The sequence below is a fragment of the Pogona vitticeps genome, chromosome 1 (genome assembly GCF_051106095.1).
Source record: "Pogona vitticeps strain Pit_001003342236 chromosome 1, PviZW2.1, whole genome shotgun sequence".
NCBI lineage: Eukaryota > Metazoa > Chordata > Lepidosauria > Squamata > Agamidae > Pogona > Pogona vitticeps.
Genome location: NC_135783.1, coordinates 290,995,178 through 291,016,960, shown reverse-complemented (window position 1 = coordinate 291,016,960; position 21,783 = coordinate 290,995,178). Strand labels below are relative to the sequence as shown.

Here is a 21,783-nt window from a genome sequence, read left to right as displayed (position 1 = left end):
AGCTAGTGACTTGTGGAGTGATTTATGAGCTACTGATCTTTGCAGGCAAGGTGCTGAAATGTGTGGCTGTGGACTCTGTTCTTCAGTGCAGCCAGTTAAACTGCTTTCCTTCCTAGTTTTGGAAGTGAAATTGCCTTGGCTGTCTTGATAGATGGATTGCAGTTGGAGAAGAACAAATGGGATGTGACCCTATAAATTGTCTTAGAGTTAAAACTAGAGATATGCAGACATGTGTTTTCAAATTTCAACTCCCTGAATTCCCCAGGCATCATTCTGTGAGTTGTAGCCCAAAACCCCCCACAAATCTGAACATCTCTACTTGGAATTATTGGTGCCATTACTTCTACTATCCTTCTGGATTAGCGTTCTAGGATGTAGGCACACTGTTCTTCAGTAAGTCCATTCATTTCTGGATAGCTATTTCCACAAGGTGGTGCTAGGACACAATTTCTTTGTCCTTTGACACTGTGGTGTTCTTCGGGGCCATGTTCTGTTTCCTGTGTTTTGTAAGATCTAGATGAATTCCCAAAATGAAGTTTGAGATTTGGAGTCAGATATACGCAATATGTCAAATGACATCCATCTCTGTTTCATGTGATTTGAGTGGGACAGTTGATGTGCTTGAATCAGTGCTTGATGTCGGATCAGGGCCAGTAAACTCAAAAGGTCCAGACAAGACAAAGAGGCTCATGGCAAGTGTTTCATCAGTGCTCTGTACCAGCTGAGGCTTACATACTAGTTGTGACAAGGGATAGAGCATTCTGTCCAGTTTGTACTTTCTGAAGAACATGTTTATTCCATCTTGCTGCTGCATCAGTTTGTGAATTTGTGAATTTTTAAAGGAAAAAAGCCTGCACAAAAATTTCAGTTTACCTTTTAAGATCATTAATATGTTAGGAGATATGAACTGAAAAATGCATATATTAGGGTGAACTGAAGATGCATATTTTAGGAGAAATGTGCAGACGACTGCATATATTCTTGTGCACATTCCTTATAGTGTATGCTTTTTTGTGTACAGCAATTTCACCTAACTAGTGTTTGTCTGTGTGTATTTTTATTGGATAACAGCATAGCAGAATTCAAGGAAGTACAAGAGCTTGAGAATGATTGCATTTTGGTTTGTGTGTTGAATTGGGAATTGGGAATTAAGTCAGGTCAAATTAAAATGCAAACCAAGTTTCTTTCCAGGGGTTGGATTAAATATAGGGACAGATAAAATGGCCATGGTGGTAATTTTCAGGGTCACATATGGCTTCAGCAACTTTTACCCAAATGATCTGTAAAAGTAATGAGTAATGAGTTATACCAAAATAAAATAAAGGGGTGGTGCTACTAATATAATGTAAAAACTGATGTCTGTTGCTATGTGTTGTAGCAATGGAAGTCTTTGATGAGCAAGTGTTGTGAGTGCTGAAACAGGAAAAATACAGCTTTATCTGCTATACCATTTTTGCTATCCAGTATATGATCACTGTTAAACCCATCACTTTGCTTGACATTCCATGTTTTGATTGTATTTGATATGCTACTGTCTGTCTATTGAGGCTACACTCCAAAAATGAGCTGCTGACCAGAAAAACTTATGCCAGACAAAGCTTTATAGGCTTTAAAATGCCTGAAACCTCTATGTTAATTTTGTTGTAGTACAGTACAGACTAACATACTTACAACTCTGAAAATCTCTGTAGTATGCTTGGCAGCAAGTTTGATTATCTTCACTTTGGTATCGTGTATTTAAAGTGGTTTATTGCTCTGGAATTTCTTGAGTTTTCATAAAAGTAGCTCAAGTGACATCAAGTCATAAATGATCCTTAACATAAGTTTCTGGGTCATTTTAAAGGGTAGCATAGTGCTTACCATGCCAGCAGTAAAAGAAGATTTCTAGTTCCTCCTACAACCCTGAAGATGCAATAAGACTGTGGACTTCATATATTTTAAAGTGATATTCTTGTGACTTTCAACAGTTATCTCCAAACTATAGGTGGCAGCAAGGGTTTGCTTGTTGCACTGCATTTGTGCCTTCAGAATTGATACTTGGAAATATGAAAATCTTCACTTGGTAAATGAAATATAATAAATGGAGTAGCGCTCAGTTTCTAACCATATTATATGCCAGTAGGTCCAGTTTCAGTGGAACTTCAATGCAATTTGTATAGGAACTTAGCATGCAGTATTGCCACTGAACTTGTAATAGCAGCTTCTGTATATACAAATAGGAGGGGGACTCTTTCCCTTCTTTAAGTGTACTTGGATTTTTGTTCTCATTCTTAGACATATATGACTATCAATTTAAGATAATGACACTTTGGAAAAAGGAAAGCTATAAATTTTAAGATTCTAACATGGGCCAATATGTTACATAAACATGTAATTTGAATTTACACTGTTAATTCTTTAATTGGAAAGTTCAAAATTGTGACTTGATGGCATGGAACAACAACACTTTTGTTATCTTAATGGTTATGTGCTATCAGGTTGATTCATATTTGTGGTGATCCTCCCGAAGTACTCAGAAGTGATCTACCAGTCCTTCCTCCTAGTACTGCATTGGGACTGTGCAGCTTTCTCAGGCCACATACTGTAGGTGGTAGGATAATTCATCATCTTAGCCACACATGCTCCAGGTGATCTCTGCTGGCCCATCTCTTGGGAAGTACAATGAGGATTTTAATTCTCAACCCCTGATTCTGCAAGTAGGCTCTCCAACCCATTGAACTATACCACCTTATGTTAGATATGAATATTTCTACTGTCCTTCAAAATGTTACCAGTTACCTTCTAAAGCTGTATTTGTCCATGAGAAAAATCAGCATCTGCATTTGGGTACCATTATGAGTACCAACTTGATTGTAAGTTGAGTGCAAAGACGTGCAAACTTTCAGATTCTTCAAAAGTATTCTCAAATACATGAAAAACAAATTTTGATAAGACTTCCCTGACCTGAAGTGGGTCAGTGCTAAACCTATGTAGGAACATAAAAGCCAAAGTCAATTAAGTTCAGACCACCTCTCATTTGAGTATGATTATGCTTCGGTTCTCGGCATTGAAGTGTGTCCCTTTAAGTCGGAAAATCAGTGTAAAACTATAGCTAATGCATTCATGCATCCAGAAGCTGTTGTGTATGAATAATAAAAATGAGATCAAAAACATTATGGAATCTTAAAGTGTTACAGATCTGTTTCATTGTGAACCAGGGATGGGGACTTGTGACTTGCAACCTGGTACCATTTTTCCAAGTCGTTTATCAAGCCCCCACCCCCACCCCTGGTATCTGTCTGCTCCTGCTGCCACTGCCACATGCCACTGTCCCCAGAAGCAAGCAGCAGACTTTGTTTCCCTTCCAGGAGCCAGGCCCGCCACTTCTGGGCATGCTCAGAAGCAGCAGGCATGACTCCTGTGCAGGAAGCCAAGCCTACTGCTTCTGAGGACAGTGATGTATGGCAGGAGCAGGTAGGCACGGTGGAGCTGTGGGGGATTGGGTGGTGGTGGCAGGAGCAGATAGGCAACAGGAGGTGACAGTGGCAGCAGTAGGGGGGCAGCGGCATGGCAGTGACAGGAGCAGGTAGGCAGTGGGGGAGCCAGGAGACATGCCCACCACTTCTGAGCATATGCTCTGGGAAGGGAAGCCAGGCCTGCTGCCTCTGCGTATGTGCCTGCATATGTCCCCTCCCAGCCTCCATCTAAGACTTGTGACTCAGACTCAAGGCCTGGGACTTGACTCAAGTCTTGGTATCAAAGACCCTGTGTTCGATGAGGTGAGCTGTAATCCACAAAAGCTCTTGCTGTTGACAGTCTTTAAAGTTCCACAAAGCATTTGGTTTTGTTTTCATTACACATGCTGAAACAGGTCATCATAGCCGCTTGTTTTTAAATGGTTGTGTATAAGTGGGGAGATTAATTGAGAAAGTACTTGTTAGAAACCATGGGAAAGTTCACTGAATACTGATATAAATAATGTGCAAACTTACTTATTACTGCAGTTATTTACTACCTTTGATAGGCTGGTTAACAGTATACTATTTTCACAATAAACATACAGTATGCTGTACTGTCTATAGTAATGACCTAAAGGTTTTTCTGATGTGTAGTGACAGCCATTATTTCCTGTAATTTCTCAAATCTATGTATCTAAATTCCTAAATGGTCATTTGAAAAGTATTTAAATACATCTCCTTCCATGACAAGATTCCAGATGGATACTTTCAAAGGGAGAAATAATTCTGAACATGGGTCAAGGCATTGTTCATATTGCTAGTTGAAGAATGCACAGAATAGGTGAGTGGAAAGGGTCACAGTGTTGGTTTTAATGGTGGTAACTGGTTCAGATAACAAAGTTCCTCTTTTACTTCAGCACTCTGGCTAGAAGTGTCCAGCTAAGTCTGACTAATGGTTAGATCAGCCATGCAGTACTAGATGTGTTGTAATGCCAGTTACAGCAGTAATAAGACCCTGCCTGTGCCCTTGCCGTATTATTAAAGAAAAGTGATACAAGTAGGATAAGGCGGAACAGTTGTTAAATAAGGAGCAAAATTGTGATCTATTCTTTATAAATAAGCCAGTAAAATAAAATAAAGGTAACAGTGTTAATGCAGATAACAGTTTTAAGCAATTCTGACACAGGCCAAATTAAAGTAAAGTTTTGTTCTTTCAAATGCATTTTGGGTAATGGAAAAGGGATGAACATTTTGGATTTCATTGGTCACTTGGGAGAAGCAAAGTATATTGTTCATTCTTTACATTAGAACTAAAAGAATAATGTGTAATCCAACGATTGTCTTGGATAAATCTTTCAGAGAAGTAGCAAAAAAATGTGGGTTTTTTTGTAAGTACTGTATTATTGTCAAGTTTTATCTACAAAAACTACACATACTGTGTCATACAGGCAGTTCCAAATTTTTCAGTTATGTAATTTTGTATCTAAAGTAATTCTCTCTATATTGATTCTTGTAGTTGCTAAAGCATGCTAGTTTGTGACATTTATTGGATTAGTTTACTCAAATAGTGTGTTAATCTTTGCTAGCATATCAAGCAAAACCAAAATAAAAATAAGGAAGACAAAAACATTGCAGTACCTTAAAAACTAACTGCTTTGTCTTAATGTGACCTTTCGTGGATAAGTCCACTTTCTCAGATATAAAGTGGGATTACATGGCAGATATTTATACAGTTATACATGGCCACGAAACAAAGTGATTGATTGTTTCCTTGGCAAAATTTATTGATAGTGCAATGTTTCACATCTGGCAATGACCTTTAGGATCCCAAATGGCTTAAGCTCTTTTTTAATAGACATTATTCCCCAGAAATATTTTGGCAGCTTCCAGTTCCAACTGCAGTGGTACCAGATTTTAAAATGAGCATAATAAAAGCACTGATAGGCAATGTAACTATAGGTATGTGAATGCATAAAATGTTTGAGATTATTTCTGGGCATGATGACCCTGATTAAATCCAGCTGCACCCAAGGACTATTGTGTGAAGTACTCTTATAATACCTCCAGTATATTGCTCAAAATATTAATGACTATCCTTTCCTTTTAGAAACTGGTTGCCCAAATGAAGCAGGATCCACAGGTAATATATATATATGTATACATATATTTCGCATTCTTCATGCTATACTTAAAAGCTGGGGAAGAGGAATTCCCCATTTGTTGCATTTAGTGGAGCATTTTCCACAGTGAAGTAGAAAAGAGCATATTATATATTGAATATATGGCTGGAACGATAGAGCTGGTTTCCTGTTGTGTTCATGAGATTATCCTTGCAAATCATAGCATAAAGAAGGCACTTCCTTTTCTTTTAAAAGTAGGTGTTGTTTGTAATGATGCGTTTCAGCTGTGGTGATTCTCAGAATGTTACACTACAATAGAATCATGTTTATAGGCAGATATTACTCTAACCATGATAAATTTGAAATACTGGCTGCTGTCATTGGTAACACTTAGTTTTCTCCACCTGATTGTAGTTCAAATGTGCTAGAGTGGGAAACAGACACTATAAAGAACTAATGAAATGCGCAATCCAGCATTTCCTATTTCGTATGGTGTTTGCAGACTCTATTGTTTGATGCTGTGACCTTGTTTAGATCTAAACAGTTAAATGTGTAGTTGATTTTGATTTGGAGTCTTTTAGCCTGTCTGTTGTATTATAGATGTTTATCCATGACACATTTTAAGTACAGTGGTACCTCACTAGACAGTTACCCCACAGGACAGTTTTTTTTCTAGACATTGACTTTTTGCGATCGCTATAGCGATTCGCAAAACAGTGATTCCTATGGGGGAATTTTGCTGGACAATGTTTGGTCCCTGCTTTGCAAACCGATTTTCGCTAGACAACGATATTGACAGCTCCCTGCGCACTCGCAAACAGGTGTTTTCAGGACCTAAGCTTCGCAAGACAGCGATTTAAACAGCTGATCGGCGGTTCGCGAAGTGGCTTTCCTATGGCCGATCTTTGCTAGACAATGTCAATTCTTCCCCACTGGAACCCATTAAACAAGTTTCAATGCATTCCAATGGGGAAATGCTTTTCGCTAGACAATGATTTCTCTAAACAGGGATTTCAGTGGAATGGATTATCATCGTCTAGCGAGGCACCGCTGTATGTGAACTAGATATACTTAACGTTTTGTCATATAACTGGTGCATCCTGGGGATCTGAGGAAACTGGTCAAGTGTAAAGTACCTTTGGAGGTGGGGTGGTTTATGTTAAATAGATCTCTTCAGTTTGTTTCATATTTTAAAAGTGCAGCACATCCTATGAAAGAAAATGCTTCATCAAGTATGCTCTAAAGCACACTGGAATGTCTTACTAATTCTGCTTTTCAAAGGATAACACTTCATATTATGTCTTTTCTGCCAGCTGTATCTCAGCATTGAAAATAGATACTTAATGGTTGTAGCACCAGGGATTCAAATATGTTTCGTCTTTGAGCTGTTTAAATGATATGATTTAGAGATGCTAGAGATGCTTTGTTATTTACTGTCCAAAGTTCTGTAAATTGTGCTCATTGCTGGGACACAATTATTCAAAGCCTCACTGGTGAATTGCTGTAAATTAAGATGTTAGCATAGGCATTTGTGTAAATCAGTGTGCAACAGCAGATTCCTACCTTAACATCATAACTTGCGGCAGTTTCCTGACAAAATCTATGTCAATTTCATTATGCCAGCATAAGAACTCAGTAGGATTTTGGCTATTGTATGCCATAGGATTTTTTTAATGGTCTAACAACTATTTTGTATTAACAAGTGAAATAGATTTTTGACATTATGCATATTTTTTCCTAATTAGAATGCTGATTTGAAGAAGCAGCTTCATGAACTCCAAGCCAAAATCACAGCTTTGAGTGAGAAACAGGTAGGATGTTGCTTTAGTTTTAATAAATGTTCTAAAGATATATCTCCACCATGCTACTAAGAGAACTGCTAAATTCTTTCCATGTGTGAAAATAAGTGTGGGCAGCCAACACCCTGGATCTGGTTTGATGTGTTTAGCGAGACAAAAATAAGTGTTGGATGCGCTAGTCATGGACAAAGTGCAGTTAATCTAGTGCTATTCAGTGTTGAAATTGGAACCACCATGTAACAATGTAAGTCATATTAACTGTATAAACATTACAGCAAGAGTTTGAAGAGATTGGGCATATGGAGGGGTTTGTATTTTAGAAGATCAAAGATTTTATACTGGACAGGTGGAAATAAGCTATTCAATTTGTTTACTGAATTTACAAATCCCTGTGGTTTTTTTAAACATTTAAAAAGTTGATTGGTTACTGGTTAGTGACCATCTTCTTATTCTTTGTGTATGTGTTTGTAAATGTTATGTTGTCATTCGTAAGTGCTTCAGTCAACAATTCCTCGAATTTTCCACCAGTACTGGTAACTAACCCCCCCAACAGGGTTCTGGCTGTGACCAGAACCAAACGGACAGCAACACTGGCTGCAGGTGTGTGGCACTGAAGCAGTGCTGCACACCCATACAGCTTAGAGAAAATTTTAGCTCCAGTTGTGTTTTTTTGTGGAGCCTTTTGGTCTTATACTTATTTGTACTAATAGCAATTATTCCTATGTGCTTTGCCAGTGGCTTACCAAGTTTGTGGAGTCTAAAGTGAGATCTCTAATAATGTGGAAATCAGTGATTGTTTCTTTTGAGGCATACCAAGTTACACAACTGCTGTATGACAAGAAAAAGAAAGCATTGACTTCTCAACTGGCAGCAATTAGCTGCTGAGCCTTCTGCTGTTGGAATTATTTCATCTGCTGTAAGTAACAGGTTTTCTGGCCAGTGATTTAAAAGCTGAAATCCTGTTGCACAGCTTCATTTGTGCAATAAGAATAATAGCAGCAGCAGCAGATAATTGCTGGTGTTTAGAGGCTTTGTTTGGCAATTTCAGGGGGGACATATGACTTTGCAGTGATTTGCCAATGATCATGATGTCATTCCTATTGCACACATGGAGATGCACAACAGGATATCAGTCAAAGAATAAATTTAATCTGTACGTCTATCTACTGGATATGGCTAACTAAAGCTCAGAGTTTTGAGGGTAAAGCTGAAGAACTACCTTACATAGACATAAAAAGGATGAACCTTTAGAATTAACAAATTAGTGGCTTGACATTAACTTTGATAAAAGTCCCTGAAGAGCTCACCAAAATGTGGCACTTAATAAAGGGTTAGAAAGTAGCCAGTATGATTTCTTTTGAAATGGATTTGGTGGTGATACAGAAATCCGTACATTTGGCTTTTGTCCCACATAAAGGGGGTACTAGTGCAGTTAAATGTGTGAATTTATAATCCTTATTGAATAATAATTGGCATGGCTTTTGCAGAACAAAATTTCTGTTTAGAATTTATGATCAACTGCAATGGATGTCTTTAAACTGTGATAAAATCATTAAGAGATTTTCTGTCTCTTAATGATCCTATTGCTTATACAAACCAGCACATGCAATTTTTAAGAGAAGTAGGTAACATTTATAATATTTTGGCGTATGTGTTCACATTTTGAATGGTTATAGTCATAAACACTTGAAGTTTTTTTAAATCATGACTTATATTGCACAAGTGCGGTTCAGATGTAGTGCAAACATATGCTAGTGATTGGAAACTGCCCTGCAGACTCACATTTTCTTCTGTCTTTCTATGTGGAATCCTTTTCCTGATTTTCATGAGTTTGCTATGATGTCTAAATTAGCAAGCTGTGGTATGCCTTGCATACAACCCATTGTTTAAATGGGCTTCAAAAATGTTTTGGATGCAAGGTTCAGTTCGGTTATAGTTTAGAATACAGTGGAGTCTTGACTTACGAACAGCTCCACTTAAATACTTTTCGACCTACGGACTTCTCCGGCCACAAAATTTTACTTCGACTTGTGGCCGGAGAATCGACCTACGGACCAGAAGGGGGAGGTGGAGAAAACGCACAATTCAAATTTGGTGCTTTCCCGGCCTTCCCCTTCCGGTCTGTAGGCCGTAGGTCGTGCCTCCGGATGCCTTGAAGGGCTTTTCCGCCGCCATGAGAGGCATCTCGGAGGTCCACCCCCACCGCCGATAGTGCTTCGGAGCCACTATCGGCGGCAGGGGAGACCTCCGAGATGCCTCCCATGGCGGCGGAGAAGCCATGCAACGCATCCGGAGGTCCCCTGCTGCCGCCACCGCTGCTGGAAGCCGAGCTGCGCTGGGCAACCCAAGCCATGCTCAGACTCCTGGAACTCCTCCCTACCTTCTTACCTTCGGAGATTTCCGCCGGACATCGGAGGAAGCCATTTGAGAGCTTGGAAGGCATGGAGAAAGGGCGGGAAATTCGAATTTCCAGCCTTTTTCTCCCTGCCTGTTTGCCTTCCAAGCTCTCAAAAGGCTTTCCCTCCGACATTGGAGGAAGCCCTTTGAGAGCTTTGAAGGCTCCCAGCGGCGGCGGCAGCAGGGTGGTGTGAGGGTCTCCGGATGCCTTCCATTGCCTCTCTGCCTGGAAGACATCCGGAGGTTCCCCACCGCCTCTGCGGGGAGCCGCACCGGGCAACCCAAGCCATGCTCGGACTCCTGGGAGTCCGAGCATGGGTGGGGTTGCACGGCGCGGCTACTGGTGGCGGCAGGGTGGGGTAGATGATATAAATGAATAGTAGTCTTTTGTGAGTTTATCATGCCTTCCCACCTCTGGTTACCTAAAGGTGTCTGCTTTGAGACTAAGAGCATAAAATATTTGTCACGGTTTGGAGCTCCATGTTCCTTCTACCCTACTCCATGTCCTTGGAAATAGAGTAAAGAACTGCTTCTTCAGCATGGTCTCTGTGAATCACACATTTGAGTTAAATCAGCACCTGCACTGGAACTTCGGAACCTTCTAGAGCTTTTCTGAAAAACATACAAAGTTTAGGTTCCCCTAGCATGCATGCTCCATTCCCTCCCTGCCTCCAGTTCCTTTTTTTCTGCCATTGTGCTAGGAATGTTTCGGACAGAGCTCTCTATTTTGATCGATTTGGCTTGATTTTGGACTGTATTTTTGACTATTCTTGCTTCTATTGCCTCTTAATCTTGGACTGCTTCGACTATTCTCTTGCCTGACGGACTTTGGCTCTTGTTTGACCGGTTTTTTCCACGCTTTGTGGATTGCCTGATTGCCTGATTGCCAGGCTAATTGCCTCAGCAGGAAGCGCCATCATCACCTCAGCGGGAGGCTCCATTATTCACTTATCTCAGGCTCCTATAGCCTTCTGTGTATTGTTTTATGTCCCCCTCAGGCCCTTTTAGTAAATGTAAGGTGTGCTCCAGGAAGATACTCTTTTATGATAAGCATAGCCTTTGTTTATTTTGCCTTGGAGATGCACAAAATAAGTCTACTTGCCGCCATTGTAAAGAATTTATTAAGGCTGCTTTGAAAGCGCAGAGACTTAAGCGCTATCTTTGGGAAAAGACTCTGTTTGCAACCTATCCCTCAGAGATGGAGACTTCCTCCAATCCTTCAGGGACCCCTTGTTCTGAGACAACTGTGTCTCTCCCCTCTACATCTACTTCCAAGTCATCTAAGCCTTCTAAGAAAGCCACCTCAGATTCCTTCAAGAAGCCCCCTTCTACATCTAAGGGGCCTGTTCCCAAGGACATTGCAAAGGCTAAAAAACAGGCGGGACAGCCTAAAAAGTCCAAGGCTAAAGAGATCATCTCTCTTCCACCTTTTACACCCTCACTGCCTTCACCAATTTTGGAGGATTCGTCAAGGGACCATGAATCCCTATCTGAAGCTGCTCCATCTTTGCCACTCTCCCAGCAACCTGAGGCACTGCTTGAGCCTGGGCATTCACCCAGTCTGGATAAAGTTGAGGTAGCTGTGTTATCCAGCCCCCATTCTGCCCATCTTGGCCCTGCATCTGCTGGCCGGGTGACTGAAACTCCACATTCCCCCTCTTGCTCTCCGAGGAGAGAGCTCACTCCTCGCAAAAAGGGGTCGAAAAGGCGGCATTCTTCCTCCGATCAAAGTCGTGACTCTGACGTGGAGACTTCCCGACGTCAGAAGATACACAGGCATGACCGATCTGGACACAGTCGTTCAGGACGAAGGAGGACAAAACATCGACGTCGACATTATGATACCGATTCAACGTCATCTTCCTCCTCTTCTAGTTACCGCAGGCACAGAAGGAGGCGCTATTCTCCCTCTTCGACCTCAAGATCTTCGCCTTCTTCACGTCGACGTCGACAGGCTCATGCTACTCTACCCTTTATGGATATGAAGGCTTCTAAGAAGAATTCTTCTATCTCAGTGTCGAGGGCTAAGACTGCCCAGCAAACTACTCAGTTCTCCCTAGCTGAGACTGCTATACATAGAGTCCCATCTGAGGAAGATGACCAGCTTTGCGAGGTGTCTTCCAATCAAGATGAAGAGGTTTTCTCTCCATTGCAAGCCCAGTCACCAGTAGAGGTGGACTCCTTCGAATCAGATACAGGGAATCCCCATCCATCCTCCCCTTCTGAGGATTTTTCTTCGTATTCACAAATGGTGACCAGAATGGCTAGTGTTTTAAAAATGCAAACACAGCTTCCACCTCCTACGGATGATCCCATTTTTGGGGACATCGATCGAGAGTCTTCTCAACCACTTAGCCTCAACTATATTTCCCAGCTGTTTACCCTGATTATGGATGCTTGTTCTCAACCAGCCACTCCTCTTTCTGTCTCTAGGAGGACTCAGAATATGTATAGGATTCATGGAGATGAAGTTAATTTCTTGTCTAAACACCCTGCTCCCAACTCTGTCATTGTCCATGCTAATGCATCTAAGGCCTCGGGGAGACCACATGTGACTCCCACCAATAAAGAAGGCCGGAAGATGGATGTTTTGGGTAGGAAAATCTACAACTTCCAGTCTTTCCTCCTTAAAATATATAATTACCAGGCAGCTATGGGAGCATACCAGAAGCATCTCTGGAATAAAGTATTGCCAGCACTGCAAGTCACTCCTGAGGACATTAGACAGGAGTGTTTAATGCTCATGCTGAAGATATGACGTTATCCAAGCATCAGCGTTTAGCTGCCAGACATGCTACAGATGTTTTAGCCAAAACATTGAATTCTGCCATAACCCTTCGACGCCATGCTTGGCTAAGGGCATCTGGTATTGTTGAGGACGTGAAGAAACAAATTGAAGAACAGGCTTTTGATACAAAAGGTTTATTTAACGAAAAGACTGATGAATCACTCAAGTCCATACATGAAAGCAAGAAAACTGCTAAGTCTTACACCATTCACCAACAGCCACCTTTCCAAAAACAACAATGGCAAAGGCAATTTCCCTAGCAGCAATATCAGCAGCAGGCTTTTCAGGGGTATAGGCCTTACAGGGATTCTCAAGGTAGATCTTCTCAGCAGTCTTCTACCGCTCCACCCTACAAACAGCAAACATCACAGAAGCGTCAATCTTATCGTCCACCCAACAAAAAATCCTAACAGTACCTTTGACTGCATCAACCCTCTGCTTCAGGATTGTCACACACGGCTTGCCCCATTTGGCAAAGGATATCAAAGGACAATTGGGTTCTGAACATCATCAAAATCTGCTACCGGCTAGAGTTGGTAGAACTCCCTCCTCTAGGGTATCCGCGAATGACAACATCCAATCCCACCCTGGAGGAGGAGGTTCTCACTCTATTCCAAAAGAATGCAATACAGCAGGTCCCTCGTCAAGACATTCTCAGGGGGTTTTACTCCCGGTATTTCACCGTTCCAAAAAAGGATGGAGGTCTCAGACCCATACTGGACCTCAGGGACCTCAACACTTACCTTCAGCCACACCAGTTCCAGATGGTCACCCTGGAGTCCATCATCTACCAGTTGAAAAAGGGAGATTGGTTTGTGGTTATAGACCTGAAGGACGCATACTTCCATGTCACAATACACCATCATCACAGGAAGTATCTGCAGTTCATAATCAACAACAAGGTCTACCAGTATGCAGCCTTACCATTCGGCTTAGCAACGGCTCCACACATATTTACAAAGTGCATGGCTCCAGTGGCTGCATTTCTACGTCTACAAGGTGTAAAAGTATTCCCGTACATCGACGATTGGCTCATAGTGTCGCCGTCCAGACGGAAATCCATTCAGGACACCAAATTCACTCTCCACACTCTGCAAAGTCTAGGCCTCACCATAAATTTCGAGAAATCTACCCTGAAGCCTTCTCGAGTTATGAGTTATATAGGAGCAACACTGGACTCCAGAAGGGCAAGACTCTTTCTTCCTCCAGAGCGCATCTAAAAACTACAGACTGCTCTTCAAAAGTTTCAACCACATGCCCTGGTGTCAGCACATCATGCACAACATCTGCTGGGTATCATGGCCTCAACTACGGCATCCTTACCACATGCCAAGCTGAAAATGCGCTCACTACAGGCTTGGTTTTTCCATCATTTCGACCCAATGTTAGAGGACCCGAGGAAGAAGATCCTAGTCACTCCAGAGCTAGCAAAACAACTACAGTGGTGGGGTTTCCAACCTCATCTGCTCATGGGCCGCCCCTTTCGGCCTCTGCAACTCTCTGCACAAGTAACAACAGATGCGAGCCCCACAGGCTGGGGAGCTCACTGCAACGGTCATACCATACATGCCCTCTGGTCACATCGTCAAAGAGGACTCCACATCAACCATCTGGAGATGCTAGAAGTGATCAAGTTGTTCAGGGCCTTCCTGCCGCTGATACAGGGTCATGGTGTACAAGTTGTGACAGACAACACCACAACCTTGTACTACCTCAACAAGCAGGGCGGGACGAGATCCTTGTCCCTTCTCTATCTTGCAGTGTACCTGTGGGAGTGGTGTTGCCTCCATCACATTTACCCAGTGGCAATCCACATATCAACATTGGAGAACCAACTGGCAGACGAGCTGAGTCGCTGGAAGGGAGAATCCCATGAGTGGGAACTGGATGATGATATACAGTGGTGCCTCGTATAACGAGTGCACCGTTTAACGACGAATCCGCATGCCGATGCGGATTTTGCGATCGCAAAAGCGATCGCATACCGATGGCCCCCATGGGGAAAAATCGCTTTGCGATTTTTCCCCATAGGCACCATTTCCCCCCAGGTGGGCGGTGCTTGCCTCCGAGCGCCAGCGGTGGACGCTTCCCTGGAGGTTGCTCTGAAGGCAGTGCCGCCCATCTGGGCGGTGCTGCCTTCAAAGCAACCTCCAGGGAAGCGTCCACCGCCGGCGCTCGGGAGGGCTTGCCTCCGAGCCCCGGGGTGGAAGCTGAGGTTGCTCTGAAGGCAGCGCTGCCCATCTGGGCGGTGCTGCCTTCAGAGCAACCTCCAGGGAAAGCGTCCACCGCCGGTGCTCGGAGGCAAGCCCCGCAGCTAGGCGGGGCTTGCTTCCGAGCACCCCCGGTGGAGGCTGAGATTGCTCTGAAGGCAGCGCCGCCCAGCTGGGAGGCACAGCCTTCAGAGCAACCTCCAGGGAAAGCGTCCACTGCCGGTGCTCGGTAGCGCTTGCCTCCGAGCCCCGGGGTGGAAGCTGAAGTTGCTCTGAAGGCAGCGCCGCCCAGCTGGGAGGCGCAACCTTCAGAGCAACCTCCAGGGAAAGTGTCCACCGCCGGTGCTCGGTAGCCCTTGCCTCCGAGCCCCGGGGTGGAAGCTGAAGTTGCTCTGAAGGCAGCGCCGCCCAGCTGGGAGGCGCAGCCTTCAGAGCAACCTCCAGGGAAAGTGTCCACCGCCGGTGCTCGGAGGCAAGCCCCGCAGCTAGGCGGGGCTTGCTTCCGAGCACCCCCGGCGGAGGCTGAGATTGCTCTGAAGGCAGCGCCGCCCAGCTGGGAGGCGCAGCCTTCAGAGCAACCTCCAGGGAAAGCGTCCACCGCCGGTGCTCGGTAGCGCTTGCCTCCGAGCCCCGGGTGGAAGCTGAAGTTGCTCTGAAGGCAGCGCCGCCCAGCTGGGAGGCGCAACCTTCAGAGCAACCTCCAGGGAAAGCGTCCACCGCCGGTCCTCGGTAGCCCTTGCCTCCGAGCCCCGGGGTGGAAGCTGAAGTTGCTCTGAAGGCAGCGCCGCCCAGCTGGGAGGCGCAGCCTTCAGAGCAACCTCCAGGGAAAGTGCCCACCGCCGGTGCTCGGAGGCAAGCCCCGCAGCTAGGCGGGGCTTGCTTCCGAGCACCCCCGGCGGAGGCTGAGATTGCTCTGAAGGCAGCGCCGCCCAGCTGGGAGGCGCAGCCTTCAGAGCAACCTCCAGGGAAAGCGTCCACCGCCGGTGCTCGGTAGCACTTGCCTCCGAGCACCCCCGGCAGAGGCTGAGATTGCTCTGAAGGCAGCGCCGCCCAGCTGGGAGGCGCAACCTTCAGAGCAACCTCCAGGGAAAGTGTCCACCGCCGGTGCTCGGTAGCCCTTGCCTCCGAGCCCCGGGGTGGAAGCTGAAGTTGCTCTGAAGGCAGCGCCGCCCAGCTGGGAGGCGCAGCCTTCAGAGCAACCTCCAGGGAAAGTGTCCACCGCCGGTGCTCGGAGGCAAGCCCCGCAGCTAGGCGGGGCTTGCTTCCGAGCACCCCCGGCGGAGGCTGAGATTGCTCTGAAGGCAGCGCCGCCCAGCTGGGAGGCGCAGCCTTCAGAGCAACCTCCAGGGAAAGCGTCCACCGCCGGTGCTCGGTAGCGCTTGCCTCCGAGCCCCGGGGTGGAAGCTGAAGTTGCTCTGAAGGCAGCGCCGCCCAGCTGGGAGGCGCAACCTTCAGAGCAACCTCCAGGGAAAGCGTCCACCGCCGGTGCTCGGTAGCCCTTGCCTCCGAGCCCCGGGGTGGAAGCTGAAGTTGCTCTGAAGGCAGCGCCGCCCAGCTGGGAGGCGCAGCCTTCAGAGCAACCTCCAGGGAAAGTGTCCACCGCCGGTGCTCAGAGGCAAGCCCCGCAGCTAGGCGGGGCTTGCTTCCGAGCACCCCCGGCGGAGGCTGAGATTGCTCTGAAGGCAGCGCCGCCCAGCTGGGAGGCGCAGCCTTCAGAGCAACCTCCAGGGAAAGCGTCCACCGCCGGTGCTCGGTAGCACTTGCCTCCGAGCACCCCCGGCAGAGGCTGAGATTGCTCTGAAGGCAGCGCCGCCCAGCTGGGAGGTGCAGCCTTCAGAGCAACCTCCGGGAAAGCGTCCACCGCCGGTGCTCAGAGGCAAGCCCTGCCCAGCTGGGGGGAGAAGGCGGCGAAGGTTCAGGGCGCCCACGGTGGACGCTTCGCCGGAGGTTGCTCTGAAGCCTGGCTTCAGAGCAACCTCCGGGGAAGCGTCCACCGTGGGCGCCCTGAACCTTCTCCCCCCAGCTGGGCGGCGCAACCTGCGGGGAGGCGTCCACAGCCGAAGCAAGCGCTGCCCGGCTGGGGGAAAATGGCCGCCCGCAGCGTTTTCACGCCTCGCTTACCGAGGCAGTGAAAATGGCGGCCGGATCGGGATTCTTCGCTTAGCGGTGAGTTTTCCCCCAATAGGAACGCATTAAACGGAGTTTAATGCGTTCCTATGGGTTTTCCCCTTCCGCATAGCGAAGAATCCGGATAGCGACGTTAATCCTGGAACGGATTAACCTCGCTATACGGGGCACCACTGTATTCCAAATGCTGTGTAGAAGATGGGAACAACTGACCATTGACATGTTCACTTCGCACATGAACAGGAAGTGCGAGAGGTATGCATCTCGAGCAGGCAGGGGCCCCGGTTCCCAGGGAGATGCCTTCATGATACCATGGCAGTGTTCTGCACCCAGAATTGGACTCCCTCCACCTCGCTGCGTGGAGGATATACCTGCAATCAAAGAGGTGTTAGACAAATCCAAGAAACCATCTACTATCCTCTTATACAAATACAAGTGGAATAATTTGATAAAAATAAGTGGTCTGCTGTTTCTGCATTGTGAGTAGTCGTCCTGGATGGTATTCTGTCTGTGTTGATACATGGCTAAAGTGTACACTTAGTTTGTTCTCATCGGAACTAGCAATAAAATTGAGGAAAGATGAGTTCTATCCTTTGTTACTAGTTTTCTTTGTATCACTTGATATTCTTAGAAAGTAGGTAATACTGCTTTACACAACCCTCTGCACTGGATTGCCATTTTTACATGTTGTGTCTTAAAAATGGGAGAATGGTTTGCGGCAGACAGTATTATATTTCAAAATTAGAATTTATAGATAAGGATAGAAATTTTGGCTTGTTTTGTTCTTGCAGGTGAGAATAAAATGTTTTCAGGAACACCTGAGAATAACATGTTACATCATCCTAACACGAAGGCTCTCCTATATCTCTGAACTGTATAAGAGTTTGGATACTTTAAAGAAATCCCTATGGTTGGGAAGAGAACCACTTTAAAGAATAGCAAGACAAGATGGCAGAAAGGTTCTGAAAATACATATCTAACATGATATGTTTCATAGTTCTTTGTACTTGTTCTAAATCACCAGAGGAAACAACAAAGACAAATAAACCAATGGAAAGGAACCTTTCCCTCCTCACTTTCCCCCTGCTACTTTGCAATGAATCAGCAAAACCCTATGATATGAGCTCATTGTCCCTCATAGCTGGGCAGAGGCATTTAACCTCAAATTGTAATGCCTGTCTCTCCCACTAGGGCTTTAATTGACATTAATCCTGCCTCCGGATATACCAAGGAAGATATTGCACATTGAACTACACTTCCTTTTGTGCTCATAAATCCCCTTTGAACTTTATTCAGTCTTTGTAGGCTATTATAGAATGAATCCATAGTAGATTTTAAGAATTTTAGCCTTGAAGACTTGCAGAGCAGCTGCTCAGTTTGCAGTTATGAGAAAAACTTTTCATCCTTGTAACAAAAAAAAAACCTTGCTGTGATTTTGAATGCAAAACTACACATTAGATGCCTTGCCAAGTGTGTGCTGGAATGATCTTTCCCTTATATTCAGTATTTGGAATGGCATTGAAGCCTAGTATACTAGTTTGTCATCTTGTGCCTTCCAAAGCAGAACAAAAGAGTATAGCTTAACTAGTAGGTTCACTTGTCTGCTTGATGCTAGAGTGCATCATAAAGCTTAACTTCAGGAAAGAGGTATTTAATTTTAACTACACACTATCATAAGATAACTGTAGAGGCATACCATCCCATTTCTTGTTTGAATGTTGTTAAGGAAAAGATAGACTGATCTCTGTGGAGAATGTTAGAATGTGCTGTTTTGATGCAGAAGGAAGCCTGGATGGTTTCTTTGGTGAATATCACATTTGCTGTTTTTTTTAATATCATCCTGCAGAAACAGTACTATAAAAAGCAGTGGCCTTCACTTGTTCCTTCTTTCACATTCCTCTGAAAACCTGTTCTTGGGGTTCCGAGGGAACTCTAGAACAAGGGTAGAGAGTTGTCTTTGTCATCTAAGGACTGAATTGGTTCTGAACAAGCAATTTGGAGGTGATATTTTAGGAATGAATGGGTATGCTGTTTCTGTCAGGAGCCTACTAGCTTACAGTAGTACCTATTTATGAGTTTAGGTAAATTAATCAAGTAAGAGGAGGAGTGTGTTGGCTCTACTACTTTGATTTTTCCATCATTTAACTCATGTGAAAGAAGTTCTCCCTTTTGTAAAGTTGTACTCCCAGTAGATGACAGCAGAAGAAATTGGGCCAATTCATCCTCCCTCGTGTGTTTCATTAGGAGGGGCAGGATCTGTTCTTGATTATCCCAGAGTGCAGGACATGCAGTAATTGGCTCAAGCTACAGGAAGCCAGATATAGGTTGAATATCAGGAAAAATGTCTTAACTGTCAGAGCCGTACAACAATAGAACCAATTACCTCATAAGGTGGAGAGTGCTCTGTATGTTCTGGAGCTCTGAAAATGTTCAGAAGAAAATTGGACAGCCATTTGTCAGATCTACTTTGATTTGGATTCCTGTATTGAGTGTGGGCTTGGACTCGGTGTCCTTTTAGCCCCTTGCAATTCAATTATTCTATGCTTCTATCTTACTGGATTCATAGTGTTCCAATAGGATTTCTATATGTGCATATCTGTATACATGCACTTTAGAGTATGTAGTGCTTTTTCTTCCCTCTACTAGGATTGTGATTCTTGTGCTATCCTCACATGAGTTTTCTCCACCTGCTGCCAATTCTCCGCAGTTAATTTTTTTTATCAAAGCTTAATATTAATGTAAAATAATAGAATCCAAAGCATGGTTTTAAGATTGTTTCACCAGTGGATGTTGATTTCTGTGGCTTTGTTGGGCCTGCCTTCTTAGGGCTTTAAAAACTGAAACAAAGTTAACTGGTAGGCATAAGAAGCATTGATGGTCTCTGTTTTGTTTCTTAATTTATAAAACTGAGTTTCAGTTCCAGAAGCAAAAAAGTTTCATATTCTTGCTGTTCAAGAAACTTGAAATCTTGACTGTCCTGCATGAGTTTGTTATATGCTCCCAAACTTCACATATAATCGTAGACTGAAAAATTTCCTGTTAGTCTTACCATCTGCTACTTTTCTTCCTCTCTGTGGGCTTCTTAATTATTACATCATACCCTATTATTTCTAATTCTCTTCAGACATTCTGGTATTCAGCTTGAGACTCAAAGAAGAACATGCATTGGGAAACAGCTGCTTTTCTTTACATTCATGGAACCAATGGCTTGATAGTAGCAGGATTTTTAATAGAAAGTAAGCTTTCTCACATTCATTGTGGGTTTTACATTTAATATAGCACAATAAAGTACAACATTGTACTCTGATAGGGATAAAATCTATTATGACTCTGAAATGGGATGAGGGGAAGTGAAATTCCAGTTTGTGGCTTATTGTTGTCATTGTTTGGGGGGGGGGGCTCTTTTCACTGTGTTTCCTTAACAGCACTCAATTGAATAGTAACTGAATCAAACCAAGTCATCCTGAATCCAATATTTCCAGTATTAAACATTTTAAATAAAAGATTAAAATGGGATGGAATATGGTTAAAGGATGAATGTCAAACTGTTTTCTGCACTCATTTTTATCAGTACAGCATTATGCTGAATGTCATTTCAGTCTGTCTTAATTTTCTCCACTAAAATTGTTTTGCTAGTTCTGTAATTCTTAAGCAGCAGCAGCATTAATTTTCTTTTCTGGGTGGAACAGGCCCTTAAACTCCATTCAACGGAATTGCATGGTACCTAGAATTTAGTGAAGTATTTCATTGAATGAATTGATGAGATAGCAACCAGTTGTGCTTATAAGGCAAATCTGGTCAGTAACTTTGGTTTTGGTGTGTTAATATTGGTTGAATTGTTCTCTCTAGTCAGCAAAATAATGTATATGTCAGTAAATTCTTTAGAGGGCCTGTGATACTTTCAGAGCTATTTTGATGTTATGCCAGTAGATGAGTAATATTAACTTAATCATTCATATGTTAAGGCAGGGAAAAGTTATGTATTGATGAAGAGACTGCAGGGTTGAACAAGCTTTAGTTGGATTTGTACTTTGACAATAAGGCAGTTATATAATGCAGTCATATAGTGCTCTTAAAGGTTACATAAAGGCAACATAGAAAATTTAGTATAACTTCCAAGTTTAGTGCAATTGGTACTAGCTGCTAGCTGTTTCCTCATCTGGAAGAGATAACGTGTTTTCCCCTTAAATTACAAACACTATGTACATAGGGGAGAAATAATAGTTATTTTGATTCATTTAAATTTTTTTGTTCAGCTGAAGTTTCTGAAAACTATTAATATCTGAGGAGTCAAAGAATAGGTGTAAAGAACATATTATCTAAGCTAGTATGTCTGCTGGAAAACCTTGATAAATGTTTCGGTTTGTTTTTATGACTGTAATTAAATTTTGATGGGCTGTGAATTGCTCAGAAAATGTTTGTAATGTTGGGTTGGTATGGAAGTTGAAATAATAAAAATAATTTTTAAAAACTTCAATGTAGTACATAATTAGTATAATTGAGAAGAGAATGTGCTACATCTGAGACTATACTGGGTACCATTATTTTTATCTTGTTATTCTTTGTGATTGATTTGCTTTGTAGTAATAGTACATGAACAACTTACTAAATATGCTTACACTAGCTTTGGAATCTCTGGTTTCATAAGGAATATGAAGATGTTTCAGTGTCAGAAGCTGTAAATCAGGTTTCTGTCTCTTTTTTGTCTTTTTGTTTGTTTGTTTGGCGATGATAGAATTTTCAGGATGTTCAGAAGAAAAACTGAATCAATAGGAAGAGTTGTTTTAAAAAATCAGCTTCTTCCTGAAAACAAAAGTATTTGCATTTGAAAGACAACAGTCATCCACAATTTACATCACTTAATTTGTCTACCTGTTGCCAGGATGTTTAGGTAATGAACACTTT

General features: G+C 43.6%; 1 protein-coding gene across 9 annotated transcripts in view; it reads left to right on the top strand.

Annotated features, from left to right (window-relative positions):
• PHF21A (PHD finger protein 21A) overlaps positions 1–21,783 on the top strand; it is a 175,669-nt gene that overhangs the window by 53,809 nt on the left and 100,077 nt on the right. For all 9 annotated transcript variants that reach the window (XM_078389661.1, XM_072985998.2, XM_072986001.2 and 6 more), the window contains exons 4-5: positions 5,545–5,577; positions 7,303–7,368. In XM_078389661.1, the coding sequence (XP_078245787.1) occupies positions 5,545–5,577; positions 7,303–7,368 (99 nt within the window). The remainder of the gene's footprint in view (positions 1–5,544; positions 5,578–7,302; positions 7,369–21,783) is intronic.